The sequence below is a fragment of the Festucalex cinctus genome, chromosome 15 (genome assembly GCF_051991245.1).
Source record: "Festucalex cinctus isolate MCC-2025b chromosome 15, RoL_Fcin_1.0, whole genome shotgun sequence".
Lineage (NCBI taxonomy): Eukaryota > Metazoa > Chordata > Actinopteri > Syngnathiformes > Syngnathidae > Festucalex > Festucalex cinctus.
Genome location: NC_135425.1, coordinates 26694617 through 26716900, shown reverse-complemented (window position 1 = coordinate 26716900; position 22284 = coordinate 26694617). Strand labels below are relative to the sequence as shown.

The 22284-nt window shown below is 42.3% G+C and overlaps 2 protein-coding genes across 3 annotated transcripts in view; one reads left to right on the top strand and one right to left on the bottom strand.

Annotated features, from left to right (window-relative positions):
* Window positions 1-22284, bottom strand: part of LOC144001890 (uncharacterized) — a 263910-nt gene that overhangs the window by 69474 nt on the left and 172152 nt on the right. The window lies entirely within an intron of this gene.
* On the top strand, window positions 424-22261 carry rasgrf2a (Ras protein-specific guanine nucleotide-releasing factor 2a). 2 transcript variants are annotated; one of them, XM_077497780.1, is made up of 29 exons: window positions 424-1457; window positions 3497-3603; window positions 4129-4276; window positions 4507-4596; window positions 6588-6841; window positions 8337-8416; window positions 8502-8695; window positions 9919-10028; window positions 10103-10221; window positions 10301-10464; window positions 11515-11581; window positions 11690-11826; window positions 12936-13018; window positions 13088-13336; window positions 14431-14523; window positions 14626-15092; window positions 16227-16361; window positions 16443-16526; window positions 16706-16812; window positions 17955-18067; window positions 18133-18193; window positions 18279-18308; window positions 18367-18470; window positions 19288-19372; window positions 19458-19655; window positions 19753-19832; window positions 19898-20015; window positions 20424-20492; window positions 20573-22261. In XM_077497780.1, exons 1-29 carry the CDS (start codon window positions 1173-1175, stop codon window positions 20666-20668), a joined length of 3927 nt encoding a protein of 1308 aa, XP_077353906.1. In that variant the 5' UTR covers window positions 424-1172; the 3' UTR covers window positions 20669-22261. The 2 variants fall into 2 exon arrangements, with proteins under 2 accessions (XP_077353906.1, XP_077353907.1); XM_077497781.1 differs by lacking the exon at window positions 14431-14523 and having other exon boundaries at window positions 427-1457.

Here is a 22284-nt window from a genome sequence, read left to right as displayed (position 1 = left end):
ACTGAAAGCGCCAAATGCGATTCTGTCGAAGAATAATAATTAAAAATAATAATAATAAAATATAAAAATAATGAAATAAATTTAAAAAAATAATAATAATAATAATAATAAAGCACCAAATGAAAACAAAAAATATTTATTGAACTAATTTTCACTCATTTCCATTTTCATTAGGCACCTCTTAATAATAATAATAATAATTTAAAAAAACTACTAAATAAATGACTAAAAGTGAAAATAAAACAAATTATAATTCAAGAATTAAATACAAATGTATTTACATGTGTATATTATACATGTATTGGATATAATTTTGGTCTCCTCCCACATTCCAAAGACATGCAAGGCAGGTTCATTGAATTGTCACTTAGGCGTGCGTGTGAGTGTGGATGGTTGTTGGTCTCTTTGTCCCCTGCGATTGGCTGGCAACCGGTCCAGGGTGTCCCCCGCCTACTGCCCAGAGCCAGCTGAGATAGGCGCCAGCAGCCCCCGCGACCCTTGTGAGGAAGAAGCGGTCAAGAAAATGGATGGATGGATATAATTTTATTTATATAATTTTATATTGGATATAATTTTCGAAATATATATACTTTTATATCCATTTTTATTTTCACTTTTATTTATTTAGTCATTTATTTACTTTGACTGTTGGCAGTTTTGGTCCAGCCTTAAGTGACAAAACGACAGGTACACTTTTTTTTTTTTTAACTGTCTTTAATGGAGTTTATAGGCAAAAAACAACAACAACACACAATTGTAAAGCTGGAAACTTGTAAACCACCGTTTATTCTTCCCAGACAGAAAGGAAAGATCCAGACGTAAAAAACAAAAAAGAACAATAATAAATGAATATCTTGAACACATTTATTTGGTGAATAATATCCCGAAAGCGAGGGAACAGACGGAGGCTCGCGCTCGAGCTGCTGTTTGCTGCTGTCCCTTTAAGAGGACAGCAAAGCCGATTAGCGCTCATCCCGCCTTCAGCCTCATTTTGGGTCGTTTGGCGAGCGGATCGCCGCGTCTTCATTCCCCAAGCCGCTCCCGCCAAAAGTCGCCCGGATTCCCGCCGTTTACGGAGCACATGGCGCGCGCCCTCCTCGGCGAGTGAAGCGCGGCAGGCGGCGGCGCGCGCGCGCGCTCGCCCGCGTCCCGTCCCAGCCAGGTGCGTCCAGATGCAGAAGAGCGTGCGCTACAACGAGGGCCACGCCCTGCACCTGGCGCTGGCCGCCCGCAAGGAGGGCGCCAAGCGCGGCCCGGTCAGCAAGCGCAGCTCGGAGAACGTCCGCTGGACGGACAAGTTCTTCGCGCTCTACCAGAACCTCCTCTTCTACTTCGACAGCGAGCAGAGCGCGCGGCCGTCCGGCATGTACCTGCTGGAGGGCTGCACGTGCGAGCGCGCCCCCGCGCCCAAAGCCGCCTCGGTGGGCGGCAGCAGGGACGCCGCCGAGAAGACGCAGGTACGCATGCGCGAGCGCGCCAACTCTTGGTCCGGTGTTCTGAATCAGTGTTGGGGTTCCAAAGTCAAACAGGGTTTCAAGCGCCAGTTGTGGTTTCAAAGTTTTCTCAAAGGGTTTTAAATTGAGTTTTCAACCGCCGGAGTTGGAATTTCAAGTGTTGCCATTTCTTGTTGATTTGGCTTGCTGGTTTGAGCGTCACGTGACTTTTTAAGCGATGTCGAGTCGTGAGCTTCGTGCAGGGGGCGTGGCCTGCCAACATTGTCCGTGTGTGCGTGTCATTGTTTTGGTTCGGCTTAAATCCATCTGGCTGCCAGGGGAAGCCGCATTAGCTGCACAAGCTGAACTTGTTGGTTACGTAAGAACAACACGCGCGCACGCGCGCAAGCCATTAAGCCTCCTGCTGGTCGGACGTCGCGCTTATGTTACATCATTACTCCATACAGTACACATGCGAAGAAATCAATGTATTCAAATTAGGCGGACTTGGTGAGTGGCAACGTAAGATGGCCGCCTGTGGCTCAACTTCTGCGAGCAAGCGGCATCGTTTGGCTGCATTCGAGGAAGGTCGGAAGTCGGACTTCTCCGACTTCTCCGACTTCCGACCAGGAAGTGTGAACGGGAACGCCCCTTTGCGCTCGGGCGTCCGAGTTGCGAAATCGGGAAAACAATCTGACGACGCTCAACAATGGTGACCCCAGAATGGCAAATCAGAACTTCATTTATAAATGATAAACCTGTTCATTATTAATTGAGTTATTCGAAATAAGTAACTTCGCTCGACATAACGTGATTTGACTTGACTGCGTTAACCAGACTGACAAACAATTGATCGGAATCGGCCATCTTTGTTGCCTACGAGGCCACAATCGTGAGAACAAGCCGAGTTCCCAACTTCCTCAAATGCAGCGTCAGTCTGTGGTCTAGTAGTGGACGGGAAGTCGGGTGGAGTACAGGAAGTGTACAGGAAGTCCGAGTGGAGTACAGGAAGCGTACAGGAAGTCGGGTGAGGTACAGGAAGTGTACAGGAAGTCCGAGTGGAGTACAGGAAGTGTACAGGAAGTCCGAGTGGAGTACAGGAAGTGTACAGGAAGTCCGAGTGGAGTACAGGAAGTGTACAGGAAGTCCGAGTGGAGTACAGGAAGTGTACAGGAAGTCCGAGTGGAGTACAGGAAGTGGACAGGAAGTCCGAGTGGAGTACAGGAAGTGGACAGGAAGTCCGAGTGGAGTACAGGAAGTGTACAGGAAGTCCGAGTGGAGTACAGGAAGTGTACAGGAAGTCCGAGTGGAGTACAGGAAGTGTACAGGAAGTCCGAGTGGAGTACAGGAAGTGTACAGGAAGTCCGAGTGGAGTACAGGAAGTGTACAGGAAGTCCGAGTGGAGTACAGGAAGTGTACAGGAAGTCCGAGTGGAGTACAGGAAGTGTACAGGAAGTCCGAGTGGAGTACAGGAAGTGTACAGGAAGTCCGAGTGGAGTACAGGAAGTGTACAGGAAGTCCGAGTGGAGTACAGGAAGTGGACAGGAAGTCCGAGTGGAGTACAGGAAGTGGACAGGAAGTCCGAGTGGAGTACAGGAAGTGTACAGGAAGTCCAAGTGGAGTACGGGAAGTGTACAGGAAGTCGGTTAGAGTACAGGAAGCGTTCAGGAAGTCGGGTGAGGTACAGGAAGTGTACAGGAAGTCGGTTAGAGTACAGGAAGCGTTCAGGAAGTCGGGTGAGGTACAGGAAGTGTACAGGAAGTCCGAGTGGAGTACAGGAAGTGTACAGGAAGTCCGAGTGGAGTACGGGAAGTGTACAGGAAGTCCGAGTGGAGTACAGGAAGTGTACAGGAAGTCGGTTAGAGTACAGGAAGCGTTCAGGAAGTCGGGTGAGGTACAGGAAGTGTCTGTTGATGTTTTTTTTTAACTGTTTATTTTCTGTAAGACATCCAAACTTGGCCGCAATCAATTTTCAATACAAATCAACAACTGCCAAGGGAACATAATAAGAAAAAAATCCAATCTACAATGTTTTGTGTGTTGATGTTGTTTTGTGTGCACAGTACTACTTCCTGGTGATGTTCGGCCATGACGGTCAGAAGCCTTTGGAGCTCCGCACGGAGGAGGAAGCCGACTGCAACGAGTGGGTGGACTGCATACAACAGGCCAGGTGAGATGATGTTTGAATGACCTGCATGCCAACTTGGTCACTTTCCCGCCTTGAGCGTGAGATGAATCTCACAACTCGAAAGTAGTGACGTGGTCAATAGTTGAAGTTTCGGGAACCACGTGAAGTCCGCTTTCGGGCCTGGATGCGATTGTGGACCAAGTGAACGCTTGTGGAAGGAGATAAAAATAGAAGAGGGAGAGAAAAGAGTGCGACAGAAGGCCAGAGTGTGACGTAAGTGCGTAAAGCGCCGCCATGACCCAAATGTCAACTGCTGCGAGCGACACACGCACGCACGCGCGGAGGATACAAATATGGAAGCGTGTTGTGTTAATGTACAATGTGTGTCAGCATTGAAAATGGGGGGAAAAAACAACATTCCTCATAGGAAATGTTTGTGTGTGCCATTATGCTAAATGTCCAACGATGCTAACGTCGATATTTGCGAACGAAAATTGCCGGATGCTAAACGTGACGAGACTCGACGTGATGGTAAACGCGGGAATTGACGCGACGCGCTGTGGTCAGCTACTCGGACCTGATCCTGGAGCGCGAGATCCTGATGCAGAAGTACATCCACCTGGTCCAGATCATGGAGACGGAGAAGATCGCAGCCAATCAGCTGCGCACGCAACTGGAGGAGCAGGACAGCGAGATCGAGAGGCTCAAGGCCGAGGTACGCCACGCCGCGCTAATTGCTAAATGCTAGCTGTTCAATGCTAAACGCTAATTCTACTCGATATACGGTTGATGCTAATTGCTATACGGAAAAGCGAAGTCCTCAACACCGGTCGTGCTAATAATACTTGATGCTAAATGCTACACGCTAACACAAGTTGCGAAATGCTACTGCTGATGTTGGCGCTCTAGCTAGCCAGGGTTAGCGCGCGTCTGTCTGGTGTCCAGATCGTGCTGCTCAACCGGACCAAAGAGCGCTTGCAGCCCAGCCACAACTTCCTGGACGACGAGGACCCCGACATCAAAAAGATCAAGAAGGTAAGTTGCGCCAGGTCCAACCTTTAAGTGACTTCTGAAGCATCAGATGACTTCTTACGTGTCAGTTTAAGTTACTTGTTGAGTGTCGTGTGACGAAAGTGACTTTTCGTGTAATTTCTTGAGTGACTTAAATGTCGTGCGACTTTGTGTCCTTTGACTTTAACTTATTTACTGACTTGGGTCATATGTGACTTAAGTGTCATTTGACTTTTTCAATGACCATTAAGCGTCATGTAACTCGTGAAGTGACACTTGAGAAGTCACTTAACTTATTTGGTGACTTCTTGAAGTGTCATGTGACTTAAGTGACTTGAGTGTTATCTAACTTGTTTAGTGACTTCTTGAGCCACTTAAATGTCATGTGACTTCTTAAGTGACCCTAGAGTGTCATGTAACTCATCAAGTGACACTTAAGAAGTCACTTAACTTATTTAGTGACTTATTGGGTGACCTATCATGTGACTCATGTGACTTCTTGAGTAACACCTTATGTCAAGTGACTTCTTGAAGTGTCATGTAACTTAAGTGTGATCTAATTGTTTAGTGACTTCTTGACTGACTTAAGTCATTGTAACTCGTTAAGTGACACTTAAGAAGTTAGTTTTTTTGTTTTGTTTTTATTCTTTTTCATGTTCAAATAAACTCAAACTAAACTAACAATTGTTTAGTGACTTCTTGCATGACAACTTGTCATGTGACTTCTTTACGTGTTCTGTGACGTAAGTGAAGTTTGACTCGTTAAGTGACTTATTCTTATCTAACTTGTTTAGTTACTTCTTGAATGACTTAAGTGTCATGTGACTTCTTAAGTTACCCTACAGTGTCATGTAACTTAAGCGACATTTACAAAGTCACTTAACTTGTTTAGTGACAACTTTTGTCATGTGACTTCTTTAAGTGTCCAGTGACTTATGTGTAATTTGACTTAAGTGACTTATTGTTATCTAACTTGTTTACTGACTTCTTGAATTGTTTAAGACTTAAGTGTCATGTGACTCTAAAGTGTCATGTGACATTTAAGAAGTCGTCACTTAGTAATTAGTTTAGTGATTTCTTGAGTCATAACTTTTGTCATGTGACTTCTTTAAGTGTCCAGTGACTTATGTATAATTTGACTTAAGTGACTTATTGTTATCTAACTTGTTTACTGACTTCTTGAATTGTTTAAGACTTGAGTGTCATGTGACTTATTAAGTGACTCTAAAGTGTCACGTGACATTTAAGAAGTCGTCCCTTAGTAATTAGTTTAGTGATTTCTTGAGTCACAACTTTTGCCATGTGACTTCTTTAAGTGTCCAGTGACTTATGTGTAATTTGACTTAAGTGACTTATTGTTATCCAACTTGTTTACTGACTTCTTGAATTGTTTAAGACTTGAGTGTCATGTGACTTATTAAGTGACTCTAAAGTGTCACGTGACATTTAAGAAGTCGTCACTTAGTAATTAGTTTAGTGATTTCTTGAGTCACAACTTTTGTCATGTGACTTCTTTAAATGTCCTGTGAATCGTGAAGTGTAATTTGACTCGTTAAGTGACTTATTCTTATCTATCTTGTTTAGTTACTTCTTGAATGACTTAAGTGTCATGTGACTTCTTAAGTTACCCTACAGTGTCATGTAACTTAAGCGACATTTACAAAGTCACTTAACTTGTTTAGTGACAACTTTTGTCATGCGACTTCTTTAAGTGTCCAGTGACTTATGTGTAATTTGACTTAAGTGACTTATTGTTATCTAACTTGTTTACTGACTTATTGAATTGTTTAAGACTTGAGTGTCATGTGACTTATTAAGTGACTCTAAAGTGTCACGTGACATTTAAGAAGTCGTCACTTAGTAATTAGTTTAGTGATTTCTTGAGTCACAACTTTTGCCATGTGACTTCTTTAAATGTCCTGTGAATCGTGAAGTGTAATTTGACTTGTTAAGTGACTTAGGAGACTCTTGACTCCCAGAGCGACTGACTTATTGCGTGCAATTGGACTGGTCAGGTGCAGAGCTTCATGCGCGGCTGGCTGTGCCGGCGCAAGTGGAAGCTGATCGTCCAGGACTACATCTGCTCGCCGCACGCCGAGAGCATGCGCAAGCGCAACCACGTCGTCTTCAACATGGTGGAGGCCGAGACGGAGTACGTCAACCAGCTGTCCGTCCTGGTCAACTGCTTCCTGCGCCCGCTGCGCATGGCCGCCAGCTCCAAGAAGCCGCCCGTCAGCCACCACGACGTCAGCAGCATCTTCCTCAACAGGTGCGGACCATCGAGCCGCGCTAGGGAAATGGAAAGAAAAACAAACACAACATTTGAATGGGAATAAATGTCATCAACACTGATCAAAACAAAAACTCTGGTTAAGATATCTCATCAACTGCCTCGGTAATAATTATTTTATTAATTTGTAAAGCGACTTTATGGACCTCTTGTACTCATTTTCTCCGTTAGGCATGTTTTTTTGTTTTTTTTTAGTATTTAATTTATATTACTTCATTTTTTAAAAGGTCTTTAAACATACTTTGAAATGGTCCGGACATTCTAAAACATTTATTATATTTGAGAGAGAGCCACAAGAGCAAAACAAAATATTGTACAGTGTAGCGGTGTACTAATATTTATTTATTTTTAATTACTAAGGTTGAACACGAGTTGAATTATGTGGGTATAACTGCTCATTATTATCTTTTGTTCATGAGCATTATTAATCACCGACAAAATTAGCCTACGCTAATCGGTTAGCAATCATGATTAGCAATAGCGTGCTAGTGATTACTGTTTAATGTAAACAAATACGATTTTTTTTCACACGCATCATTATGTCTACGTGAGTTGAATTGAGTGGATATAACTACTGATTATTTATTATCTTTTGTTCATGAGCATTATTAATCACCAATAAAATTCGCCTATGCTAATTGGTTAGCAATCCTGATTAGCATGAGCATGCTAGTGATGCTCATTTCATGTAAACAAACGTTTTTTTTCACACGCATCATTATGTCTACGTGAGTTGAATTGAGTGGATATAACTACAAATTATTTATTATCTTTTGTTCATGAGCATTATTCAACACCAACAAACCTAGCCTATGCTAAATGGTTAGCAATCATGATTAGCATTAGCGCACTCGTGATTACCATTTAATGTAAACAATTCTACATGAGTTGAATTGAGTGTATATAACTTCTAATTATTTATCTTTTGTTCATGAGCATTATTAAAGACCAACAAAATTAGCCTATGCTAATCGGTGATTAGCAATAACGTGCTAGTGATTACCGTTTAATGTACATGAGTTGAATTGAGTGGATATAACTACTGATTATTTATTATCTTTTGTTCATGAGCATTATTAATCACCAATAAAATTCGCCTATGCTAATTGGTTAGCAATCCTGATTAGCATGAGCATGCTAGTGATGCTCATTTCATGTAAACAAACGTTTTGTTTCACATGCATCATTATGTCTACAGGAGTTGAATTGAGTGGATATAACTACTAATTATATATCTTCGGTGCTTGAACATTTCTAAACACAAAAAAAATTACCCAATGCTAAACAGTTAGCAATCTTGATGAGCATTAGTACGCTCAACTCTCCTCAACTTTATTCCGACGAGCTTCCAGGCCATTTTTAGTCAAACTATTTTTCAAGTTGACTTTTTTTTTTCCCCCTCAGCCCTAAAGTAAACAAGTCTCTTTTTTTTATTTGTATTTTTTTTTAAATGTTGTTTTGTTGTCGTGTGCAGCGAGACCATCATGTTCCTGCACCAGATCTTCCACCAGGGCCTGAACGCCCGCATGGCCAACTGGCCCACGTTGGTCCTCGGTGAGTCCTCCTTGTGGTCGGCGCGTTCACCGTCCGTCCGACCGACCGACCGACCGACCGACCGACCTTGCGTCCTTGCGCGCAGCGGACCTGTTCGACATCCTTCTTCCGATGCTGAACATCTACCAGGAGTTTGTGCGCAACCATCAGTACAGCCTTCAGGTTCTGGCCAACTGCAAGCAGAACCGAGACTTCGACAAGCTGCTCAAGCAGTACGAGGCCAACGCCGCCTGCGAGGGACGCATGCTGGAGACCTTCCTCACCTTTCCCATGTTCCAGGTGACGTTTTCACACCTCAAGCGGTCCATTGCTTTCTTGTGGATAATTATCGTTGTAATTAAGTTCGTTCGTCAAATAGTTGTTCAAATATATTTGTGATAATGACGACTTCTGAATTTGTATATTTTGTTCGTTTATTGGTTAGTTTGCTTGTACTTTGTATTTGTAAGTAGGTCGCTCATTAACTGAATTTGTTTGACAGTTACCTGGTTCCTTAGCCACTCAGTTGGTTAGTCAGTTAGTTAGTTAGTTAGGTAGTTAGTCAATCAATTAGTTTGGGTGACAGTTAACCTTATTCATTAGCCGATCATGAAGTCAGTGATTTGGTTAGTTAGTTCATTAACTGAGTTTGTTTGACAGTTACCGGGTTTATTAGTCCCTCAGTTAGTTAGTTAATTAGTTAGTTAGTTAGTCAGGTAGGTGTTTATAGTTGAATATTTAGGACTAATTGTATGGTTAGTTAGGTAGGTAGGTATTGTAAGTCTGCGATTGGTTGGCAACCAGTCCAGGGTGTCCCCCGCCTACTGCCCAGAGCCAGCTGAGATAGGCGCCAGCAGCCCCCGCGACCCTTGTGAGGAATAAGCGGTCAAGAAAATGGATGGATGGATGGTATTGTAAGTAGATAGGGAAGTTAGACAGTTAGGGAGAACTAGATAGCTGGTATTGTGCAAGTTATACTCTTGTTAGTTTGTTTGTTTATTAGTTGTTTTGTTTTATTTGCTGTTTATTAGCTATTTAATTATTTATATTGTGTCATTCGTAGAGGTAATTATTTTCTGGTTTATGTAGGTGGGTACTGTAAGTAGAAGGTAGGTAGGGAGAATTCTAGTATTGACAAGCTACTACTTAACTAACTAACTTTGTTGTTTGTTAGTTATCTAGTTTATATTCTTTACATTTTGATTTTAGATATCGTTAGGTAGGTACAATAAGTTGGTCGGAAAATGTTTACAGCTATATAGTAATACCTGTTGCTAGTCACAGTACTAGTTATCTAGTAAGTTGTAGCTGCTAACTTGTTTAGTCAGCCAGTTGTTAAGTTAGTTGTTCCGTTATTATTTCTCCATTTCGCAAGCGTTAGTAAGACAATTGGTTAGCAAGGTGGTGGTAGTCAATGTCAGTAGTTAACCATTTAATTACTGCCCCGTAAAGCCGAATAATTGCCGACTGAGTCGGATGTGATGAGCACTAACGAGAAGCGTGCGATGTTTGTGCCTTTTCAGATCCCCCGTTACATCATCACTCTTCACGAGTTGCTGGCGCACACGCCGCACGAGCACGTGGAGAGAAACAGTTTGCACTTCGCCAAGTCCAAACTGGAAGAACTCTCCAAGTACGAAACTTGATGTCGCGTCGCGTCGCTCTTCTCCAAAGTGACAAAAGCGTTTGCGTGTTCCGCGTGAGCAGGATGATGCACGACGAGGTGAGCGACACGGAGAACATCCGCAAGAATCTGGCCATCGAGCGGCTGATCGTGGAGGGCTGCGACATCCTGCTGGACACCAGCCAGACTTTTGTTCGGCAAGGTGGGCGCCCGTCCGTCCGTCCGTCCGTCCGTCCGTCGGTGAGGTTCCGCCGGCTCAAGCTCGCCGTTCCCGCCGCCAGGTTCGCTGATCCAGCTGCCGTCCGGCAGCGAGCGCGGGATGCTGAGCAAAGTGCGGCTGGGCTCGCTGTCGCTGCGCAAGGAAGGCGAGCGCCAGTGCTTCCTCTTCACCAAACACTTCCTCGTCTGCACCAGGACGTCCGGCGGGAAACTGCACTTGCTCAAGGTCCGCACGGAACACCTGCAAATGAAATGAAATGAAAGAAAGAAAGAAATAAGGGCGGGCCAAGCGCCGCCTAAATGGGCTTGTTGCTGTTGAAATGAAAATAAGCACGGTTTGGGATAGCTTTTAAGTTGAAAAAATAAAATAAAATTAGGAAGTATAGGGCGCACTTATGCCGGCATAGCGACGGTATTTTGCTGCCGAGATAGGCGGAGTGAAAATAAGTTTGGCTTATGATCATTTGGAAATCATTCAAATGGAGCAAAGAAATAACGAGCAAAATAGGGCACCTCACCTCATAATAATAATAATCATTATTATTATTATTATTATAAATGCAAATAAAATAATAAAATCAATAAATAATAATTGAAAAAATAAGTACAGTAAATAATAAAAAATAATTCACATTATAATAAAAAATAATACAAATATAATATAAATACACAATAGAATATATAAATATATATACAACTATAAATAAAATAAAAATAAATACATACAATAATAATAATAATAATAATTTCCCTGCCACGCTGATGAGGCACTCCCCCTAGTGGCCCGCCAAGTAATTGCTCAATAATTCATGAACAATGGAGCCAGTTATGGTGGCTGTATTATTAAGTACAAATATGGCGATACTTGCAGAGGCGTGTTGATGATCTATCGGCAGACAAAGTATCACGATTGATCACAATATCATATCGTCACTCTCCTACAATTTCTCAAGGTCCAACGAGTATGTTGCCTGCTGTTGAATCAAGAAACTTGTGGCGCAATCATTTTTAGACAGCAAAAAAAAAAAAAAATTGCAATGAAATTCATTCTAAATCGACGTCACGGTTAATTTTGACTGCATTTTCAGACATAACATAACTCCATTATTTTGCCGCCTAGACAGGCTGCAGTTGAAGTCATCAAGTCAAGTTTGGCTCAGGATCATTTTGAACGCCAATAAAACAAAGAAATGACAACAAAGACCAACTAACTCGTCTTTTGCCGAGACAGACTGCAATGAATTTTAATTGTCTTTTTTCTCTCTCCATATTTCAGCAAGGAGGCACGTTGTCGCTGATGGAATGCACGCTGATCGAGGAACTGGACGCCGGCGACGAAGACTGTGAGTCCACCGTCCTCGTTTTGAATCCGACGGTTACCCCGGGAAGTGTCGGTATCTTTATTATTATTATTATTATTATTATTTTTTATTTTTATTTTTTTGCTGCAGACAACGCGGCGGGTCAGGGCTTCAGCCACTTGGAGTTCAAGATGGTGGTGGAGCCTCCCGACGCGCAGGCCTTCTCGGTGGTCCTGCTGGCGCCGTCGCGCCAGGAGAAGGCGGCCTGGACCAGCGACATCAGCCAGGTGGGCCGTTGCGTTCGTTTTTGTCAACGCACGTTTTGTTTTTTTGTTTTGTTTTAGCTGACTTGCCTTCTCGAATCATCTCGAACAATACCGGAAGCCCCCCAGTCCCTTGAGGTTATACTGCCATCTCTTGGTCAGGACACATCACTACACTACATTTACCACTAGTCACCATTTAGGTTGTTTACTTTCGCCTCGAACGAAGCATGTATGGTGGTCGAGGAGCCAAAATGGTGGACCGGCCGGAAACGTTGTAAAGTGGAAACGCCTTAACTCCAGGACTTCCTGTATATCAACAAGTGGCTACTATGGCTACAAGCTAGCAAGTTGGCAAACATTAGTTAACGGTCAGATTAACATTAATGTTGGAACGTTATGGGTTTTTTTTTTGTACAAAATCTTATCATTTTCATCTCGTTTTGTTCCTGAACTAAAATATCCATAGATTTTGTTTGTTTATTAATGAGGGTTTTCGTCTAGTTTAGTCTTCATTCAAGAATGGTCAAAGTGGTAAATATCCGAGTTGTTTTTTCACAGTTTTTTTTTCTTAAATTATTTATTGAAAGAACAATAATATAAAACACAACAGCCAGGGGGAGACAAATACATATTTGTTTTTCACAGTTCCGACCTGAAAGCGTTTGAGGCGAACGGAAACAACCAAAATGGCGGATAGCGCTAAATTGTTTTTTGTTGTTGTTTTGGTTCTTAAAACTCGTTTTTGACCTTCATCGAAGGTGCTTTTCTATTGGCTGCTGCGAGATGACGTCACTTTTGTGTGACACGCCTTATTCCGGTTAATATAAAAAATAAATGTACTTCAATCTTCCCCAGTGGATTCAATTCATTATCAAAGACTAAAATAAAGGACATTTTTGCGCTAATTATAGTTTTGTAAACATTTTCAATTAGTTTTCGCTGTTAATTCTATTTAGTTAACAAAATTGTTTTTTCGGATTTTATTTGGAGTTTTTTTTCCCCGTTATTTTTAGTCAACTAAAATAACGTTTGATCAAAACGAACAAGCGGGATTGAAACTGGACAAAAAGTGAGACAAAATTTGGAAAAAAATTCCGTCTCACGTCCGCCGTTTGTTTGCGTCTTTTTAGTGCATCGACAACATCCGCTGCAACGGGCTGATGACCAGCGTCTTTGAGGAGAACTCCAAAGTGTCGGTGCCGCACATGATCAAGTAAGACCGTTCGGGTTGGCGGCGTCTTTTTGGGGGAAAAAATGTTGACGTGGTGGTGGCGGTGTGCAGGTCGGACGCGCGCCTGCACAAGGACGACGTGGACATCCGCTTCAGCAAGACGCTCAACTCGTGCAAAGTGCCGCAGATTCGCTACGCCAGCGTGGAGCGCCTGCTGGAGCGGCTGACCGACCTGCGCTTCCTCTCCATCGACTTCCTCAACACCTTCCTGCACACCTACCGCGTCTTCACCAGCGCCGCCGTCGTCATCCGCAAGCTGGCGCTCGTCTACCGCCAGCCCTTCACCTCCATCCCCGTCAGGTAGGACGACCGGCGCGCTCGCTTTTGATCGCTTGACCGGCAAAGAGGCCGCTGTTAACGCCGGGAATGGCGGAAAACCAGTATCAAAGACACGGCCACGGTGGATTTTTTTATTTTTTTTGTCACATCAAAGACGCACTTGTGGTGAATTTAACATCTCAGACATGCTCATGATGTCAAAGACACATCCAGTGATTTAAAAAAAAAAATTTTTTATAGTCGCAATAAAAAAATAAAACATCTTATTTACATTGGCAGTCATCGTTTAACACATCAAAGACATGCCCATAATAGCGCAGACACGTCAATGTTGTTGTTTTTTTTGTTTTTTTGTTTTTTTAAGAAACATTAGTGGAGATTTTTAACAACTAAAAGACACGCTTGTGGTGAATGTAACATCTCAGACGCGCTCATGATGTCAAAGACACATCCAGCGATTTTTTTTGAATTTTTTTTTAAGTTGCAATAAAAAAATTAAACATCTTATTTACATTGGCAGCCATCATTTAACATCAAAGGCATGCCCATAATATTCCAGACATGTCCATGGTGATTTATTTTATTTATTAATTTATTTTTAAAGAAACATCCGTGGAGATTTTTAACATATCAAAGACACACTTGTGGTGAATTTAACATCTCAGACATGCTCATATGGAAATGAATTCCATGATGAATTGAGTCTTTGACGTCATGTTGATGTCACTCAACCATAAACATGTCTTTGTTGCGATGTGTTCAAATGTTTCTTTGTTTTTTTATTGAATTGCAAAAACAAATCATGTTGAGGCATGTCTTTGATGTGTTAAATGATGGAATAAAAAAAAAACTCACACCTTGTCTTTGAGATCACAAAATGGTTTTTGGTGTGTCGAATGGTATTTCAAAGAAATGGTCATTGGTGTGTCTTTGATTTTGACTTGGTGATTCAAAATCTCCCCTGATTGTGTCTTTGATGTGACAAATTATGTCTGCCAATAAAACACTTGGTGGGCTTTCCAGTTTCAAATCGACCTCGTTAAAGCCCCAAATTGTCCCGCATCTTCATCGTCTTCATCCTCCTCCTCCTCATCCTCATCGTGTTGTCACGTCAGGATCGAGCAGCACTCGTGCGACCGTCTGTCCGTCATGTCTCTGTGTCCCGACTACACCCTGAAGATCACCCAGCTGGCTCTGGATCAGTCCAAGTAAACCAGCATCAAAGACCCTCCCCCATAGTCTTGTCATAGTCTGTCCCCGCCAAGCCCCGCCCACCCCCCAGTGGTGACAGTCGGTCTTGCGTCCTTCAGGTCTCTGGAGCTGTTCTTCGCCACCAACCCGGGCTCGTGGGGGGCGGAGCCCCTGAGCAACAAATCGCCGCGCCTGTGCCGCAAGTTCTCGTCGCCGCCGCCTCTGTCGCTCCCGTCTCGGACGTCCTCGCCCGTCCACGCCCGCAAATTGTCGCTCAGCTCGCCCGTGGGCCCCAAACTTGCGGACTTTTCCTCCACGCCGTGCTCCTCGGCCGCCGGCTCCCCGACCTCGGCGCACGGGCCGGGCCTCTTCGCCTCGTCGTCGCCGCCGCCCCACGCCGCCGGCGCCTGCCGGACGCTCTTCGGCTTCTCGTCGTCGCCGCCGCCCACCGTCACCAAAGCCCCGCTGGACCTCAGTCGAGGTCCCAGCTCGCCCGAGCTCAGCCCGGGCGGCGACGACGTCGTCGTCGGCGAGCTGCCTCGCATCGACGCCTTCTGCGGGAAACTGAGGAGGAGCATTCGCAGAGGTGAGTCGGGGAAAAAAATTGCCATGGATGTGTCTTTGATGTATAAAAACCACATTGTGTGCGTGTGTCTTTGATGACATGGAATGGGCCTTTGTGTTGTATGGTGGATAAAGTAGGGGGAAAAATCAGCCCCTATGTGTCTTTGATGTATAAAAATGTACAACAGGTGTGTCTTTAACATCATGGATTTTGATCTCTTTGATGTAAAATTGATCCATCCTTTCATGTGTCTATGACATCAAAGGCAATTCCATGGACATTTTTCATATGTTAAATGATGGTTGCCAATTTTTGAAATCCTAGTGTGTCTTTGATGTATAAAAACCCGCCATGTGTGTGCCTTTGATGCCATGGAACGCGTATTTGTGTTGTATGGCGGATTGGATGAAAAAAAATCTAGCCGTTATGTGTCTTTGATGTGACCAATTTTACAACGGGCGTGTCTTTGACATCATTGATTTTGATCTCTTTGATGTAAAATTGATCCATCATTTCATAAATGCATTTAAAAATGCATCTATGACATCAAAAGCAATTCCATGGTAAACATTTTTGTTGCCGTCCACTACTTAACACATCAAAGACACAGATGTCGGTGGTGAATATTATACACATTATACACATTAAAGACACATTGATGGGGATTTTTTTTTCTCCTAGTGACTTGCTATAATTCAACAAATCAAAGACATGTCCATGGGGAGTTTTATTCATCAGTATGAGATACTTTGAACACATCAGACAAATTCATGTGGGGGCAGTGTGTCTTTGATGTGTTTAAAACAACGTATTCGATGTCATGGAAGTGTTTATATGTTTAAATGGTGGATACGATGGAATAATTCACCACTGACATGTTTTTGATGGATACCAGCAAAATGACACTGGGGATGATGTGTCTTTGATGTGTGGGGAAAACACCACAGACGTCTCTTTGACATCATGGACATGTCTGTCATTTGTCAAATCCGTCAAGTCTGGGGTGTGTTCAATTCCGGATATCCGTGAAAGCAAAAAAAAATCACCGTGTCTTTGATATCACAGACACGTCCTGTCTGGTGTGCCATATCAAGGAGTCGTCGCCATGGTTACGTGTGTGACTCCTCCCCCTTCTCCTTCTCCCTCCGCCGACAGCTGTGCTGGAGTCGGTGTCTCTGGACAAATTTATTCCGGAATCTCCCGCCGGCGCCAGCGGCAACGAGTCCGGCGACGTGTCGCCGTGTCGCTCGCCGTCCACGCCGCGACACTTGCGCTACCGTCCGTCAGGAGGTATCGGCGTCACGTCGGTTCGAGATGGCGTCGCTTGTGCCGTCACGCCGTTCATTTCCCGTCTTCGTGTTTCGTCGCCAGCGTCTTCGGCCGACAACAGCCGCTGCGCCGTGTCGCCCGCGTCGGCCTTCGCCATCGCCACCGCCGCCGCCGGACACGGCCAGGGTATTATTTCTGCCCACTTGGGGTCACCATCCCGACATTCTATCGTGTAGTATCTGTGACTTTGAATGCTTATGGCTTTAAAAGGGGCTGATTTGGCAGTCGGTGAATAAAAGCTGCCAAAATGTGAAGAAAAGTTGTTAAGCTTGGCAGCAAAAGCGCTAACCGCCTTCCCGTTGCAGCGTTGGGCAGCTCGGAGAAGTCGTGCGACAAAGAGTTCATCATCCGCAGAGCCGCAACCAACCGAGTTCTCAACGTGCTGCGACATTGGGTCTCCAAACACTCGCAGGTCGCACCGCAGACGCACTTTTTTCATTTGTCTTCTTTCTTCTTAAAAGTTCAACTTCCTATTGACAACATGAAAACAAATTAGACTTTTTTTTTTTTTTTTTTTTTTTCCAGTTTTGGTCAAATTAATAAGAACAAATCAAACATTGAAAGTCGTTACGGTGCAATAACCATTTTCAGCATTATTTAACAGCATGACAGCTTTATTTCAAAATGGAATACATTTTTTTCCCCTCCTCAAAACACAAAACACCCAAGAATGATAATATGAAAATAGTTGTTTTGCAAATTTATTACATATTTAAAAAAAAAAAAATTAATTACATAAGCATATTGCATTTACTTGAAAAAAAAAAAAAAAAGTTTTTTGGGAGTTTTCTTTTTTGTGTGTTTAAAAAAAAAAAAATTTGGTCTTTTTTTTTTTCGAAATTTTTTTTCTGTTAATTTGAAAAAAAAAATTCTGTCATAAAAATCTGAAAGGGAAAAAAAACGCAAAAAACTCATAGGAAAAAAACGTTAAAAAATTACACAAGCATATTGCATTCGCTTAAAAAAATTGAGTTTTGTTTTTTGTGTAATTTTTTCGGTTTTATTGAATTATTTTTTTCTGTTTTAAGATTGTTTTTTCATTTCATTTGAACATTTTTTTTCATAAATCTGAAAAACGAAAAAAACAAACAGAAAACTTATTTGGGAAAAATCTTTCAAAAAAATACACAAGCGTATTGCATTCACTTGAAAAAAAAATAAAACATTTTGAGGTGTTTTTTGTGTATATTTTTTCAGTTTTATTGAATATTTCTTTCTGTTTTCAGAATTTTTTTTCTGCTTATTTGAACATTTTTTGCTGTCATTAAAAAAAATCTGAAAAACAAAAAAAAAACTGAAAAACGGGGGAAAAAAACATTAAAACAAATAAAAACAGAGAGAAATTAGAACAAAAAATATATAAAATTACTAAAAAAAAAAACAAGTAATTTTTTTCCCTCTGTATCTGTAAGAAATTCATATTATTTAAAAAAAAATCTTAAAATTGTATATGAAACGCCCTGTTGGGACAACATGAACATATTTTTATTTGCTGAGCTGTTAAAATAAGTAAATAAAACCCTCACAATTTGTTTGTTTGCTGGCATCCGTCAGGACTTTGAGAGCAACAGCGAGCTGAAGGTGGGCGTGGTCAGCCTGCTGGAGGAAGTGCTGCGGGATCCCGACCTCCTGCCTCAGGAGAGGAAAGCCACCGGCAACATCCTCAGGTCAGACGGACGCGCGACGTGGTTGACGCAACGCCAACTTTCCAACTTTCCAACTTTTTCTTCAGTGCGCTTTGTCAAGAAGAGCAAGACGACGCCCAGCTCAAGATTGAGGACATTCTGCAAATGGTACCACAAAATCCGATTATCGGAGTCCTGAACGCGTTTTTGACCACATCACTGAAATTCTTTTTTGATTTTTTATGATGAACAGAAAAGTTGCCCGCTTCTTCACTTCATCGCGGTAAGAACGAATGTTCACGTTAGCGCGCTCGTCGTCATTCTTTGGTGTTGCTTTGTAGGCGGAGAGTCCAAAGGCGGAGTGTTTGGAATCGTTGTCTGCCATGGAGCTGGCCGAGCAGATCACCTTACTCGACCACATCGTCTTCAGGAGCATTCCTTACGAGTCGGTGACATTCTTTATTTATTTTTTCTTCAAAACATCAGAAATGAAAAGAATGGTATTTATTTATTTATTTTAAGTATTTTCCTGAATGTCTGTGATGTCATTGTCATGTCTTTTTCTACAAAAACAAAACATTTTCCAAAATAAAAGGGTTAGAATTTGGAAAAAAATATAATAATAAAAAAAAAAAAGAATTTTGAATGGAAAAAAAAATATTACCTCATTCTCTATTTTTTTTCATCTTAACTAAAATAAGACTGGACATAAAAATTAAACATTGTTATATTTAGTATTTTGTTGTTATTATTATTATTATTATTAATTTGAATTAATATTTTAAATTAAAATTTAAAATATTAATAATGATAATAATAACAAAATACTAAATATAACAATGTTTATTATATTACTATATTATATTAATATTTGAATTAATATTTTAATTTCTAATTTAAAATATTAATTCAAATTAATAATAATAATAACAAAATACTAAATATAACAATGTTTGATTTTTATTATTATTAATAATAATAATTTGAATTGAATTGAATTAATAATAATAATAATAACAAATTACTAAATATAACTGTTTAATTTTTATGTCCAGTCTTATTTTAGTTAAGATGAAAAAAAATAGAGAATGAGGTAATATTTTTTGTTTCATCCAAAATTCTAATAAATAATATACAAAGAAGATATTTATGTTTTCCAAAATGCACTGATGTTGAAATACTGCAAAAGTAAATTGACATATCAGAATAGTGCAGTATGTTGTCTGCATTTGATTGATTGATTGATTGATTGATGGTTTGAGGGAGTTCCTGGGTCAAGGCTGGATGAAGGTGGACAAGACGGAGAAGACGCCTTACATCATGAAAACCAGCCAGCACTTTAACAACGTGAGTTCGCCTCAAACACGAACACGACGTCACGGCTGGAAAAAAAAAAAAAAAAAAAAAAATCCTCATTTGTCGCCGCCGCCAGATGAGCAACCTGGTGGCGTCGCAGATCATGACGCACGGCGACGCGGGCTCGCGGGCGGGCGCCATCGACAAGTGGCTGGCGGTGGCCGACATCTGCCGCTGCCTCAACAACTACAACGGCGTGCTGGAGATCACCTCGGCGCTCAACCGCAGCGCCGTCTACCGCCTCAAGAAGACCTGGGCCAAAGTCTGCAAGCAGGTGCGCACGCGCTCGTTGGTTCACGACGTTACGAACGGCTCTCGTGCCGCTTACAAACTCGTTAGCTTTTATTTTGAACCTGACGTGTGTGTTGCAGACGAAGGCGCTGATGGACCGCCTGCAGAGGACGGTCTCGTCTGAAGGACGCTTCAAGAACCTCCGCGAGACGCTGAAAAAGTAAAAACGTCGCCACGTCGGCGCGTAGCTCGACGCGTTTTTGGACATGCGTGTGCGTTTTGCAGCTGCAACCCGCCGTGCGTGCCCTACCTGGGCATGTACCTGACCGACCTGGCCTTCATCGAGGAGGGGACGCCCAACTTCACCGAGGAAGGTCTGGTCAACTTCTCCAAGATGAGGATGGTAAAGGAAAAACCAGGAATGAGTGCTGCAAAATTGGAATTGCATGCAGTTTTTTTTTTCCGCTCGTTTATTGATGACATCGTCTAAAAAAAATATCGCCATGAAGAAATGCAAATTACGTAAGCACGTGGCTGAACTACACGCTCAGCTAGGCTACGCTAATGTTGCTAATTTGATCATCACATCACATTTACGGAATGTTAGCATTAGCATGTAAGGCTATTTGCTACGATAATAGTTATGCTAATACGCACCTTACGTAGGCTAAGTTAGCATAACAAGCTTTATTTGATAATATGAAATCCACCAGTGGTATTCCTGCAGGTAACCCGTTAGCTAGATTCGATTAGCGCTTTGATGCTAGCTGAAGTGAGGTGTCGTCGGGTTCTTCTTCTGTTTCCTCGTCAGATCTGTCACATCATTCGAGAGATCCGGCAGTTTCAGCAAGCTCCGTACAGGATCGAGCACCAGGCCAAGGTTGGTTCCAATGTATTTGTTTGATTTCACACAGCCGTCTGTTTGTTTGACAGCCATTTTGTGGTCCCGCCCCCCTGCAGGTGACTCACTTCCTGCTGGACAAGACGCAAGTGATGGATGAAGACGCGCTGTACGAGCTCTCGCTGAAGCTTGAGCCGCGGGTACCGCCGGGCTAAGCTAACGCTAAGCGCCCCCCCCCAACCCCCAGCCTTGTCCTATGCTAGCCTGTTAGCACTAGCAGAAGCTGGGCTAATCCCTGCTAATATGGTTCAGGTGAGGCTTTGGTGACTTGTTGCTGAGCAACCGGCGACACTGACTCCACCCATCAAAGAGAAAAAAAAAAAAAGGGTTCTTTTTGGACCAATCCAGTTCGACTCAGGTGACATCATTGGACATTCAAGCTCGTTCACTAGCATGTTTGCTTCAGCTCAACATTGGGTGTGATGTAACTTCCTGTGTCCAGTAGATGCGCACTGGATCATACGGTGCCCTCACTTCCTGTATCAATTGGATCCATTTGAGCACATTGTGACATCACTTCCTGTATGTGATGGATCCACTTGATCATATTGTGACCTCACTTTCTGTAAGTGATGGATCCACTTGATCACGCAATGACATCACTTCCTGTCCACTTGTGACATCACTTCCTGTATATGATGGGTCCACTTGATCACACTGTGACATCACTTCCTGTATGCATTGGAGCCACTTTAGCAGGTGTGACATCACTTCCTGTATGTGATGGGTCCACTTGATCACACTGTGACATCACTTCCTGTATGCAGTGGCTCCACTTGATCATGTGTGACATCACTTCCTGTATCAACTGGATACACTTGATCACATTTTGACATCACTTCCTGTATGTGATGGATCCACTTGATCACGCTATGACATCACTTCCTGTCCACTTGTGACATCACTTCCTGTATGCGATGGATCCACTTGATCACGCTATGGCATCATTTCCTGTATCAGTTGGATCCACTTGATCACATTGACATCACTTCCTGTATGTGATAGATCCACTTGATCACGCTATGACATCACTTCCTGTCCACTTGTGACATCACTTCCTGTATGCGATGGATCCACTTGATCACGCTATGGCATCATTTCCTGTATCAGTTGGATCCACTTGATCACATTGACATTACTTCCTGTATCGATTGGATTCACTTGATCATGTGTGACATCACTTCCTGTATCGATTGGATCCATTTGATCACATTGTGACATCACTTCCTGTATGTAATGGATCCACTTGATCACACTTCCTGTATGAAGAGATCATACCATGGCATGACTTCCTGCGCGCAGATGCAATACTCATTAAAAGTGTGCGTTATTTTTTAACGACGAGCTCGTTAGGCTCTGTTTTGTACACACATTTTTGTACAGCGGATAAAAGTTTGCTCTTTGGTTAAACAAGAGAAGTGACCTAAAATGTTTTGTGTTTTTTTTTGTTTTTTTTACATCAAACAATCGATGTTACATCCTTATTATTATTATTTATTATTATTAATGTTGTCATTTAATGTTAGCTCCGTGTTATATTTATTAGTTGTTGTTTTTTTCTGGAGCGTCTTAGTTGAGTATTAACACCTTTGCACTATGTTGTCACTTGATATGTCAGTAGTTTGACTGTGAAAACTTATTTATTAATGATATTTATTTATTTAGGTTTGATTTCATATTAGCTCTTCATTTGTCTTTGTACTGTTTGTTGTTGTCCCCCCACACACATTAAAAGTAAAAATGGTCAATATGTGACTTGTGTGAAAGTCAA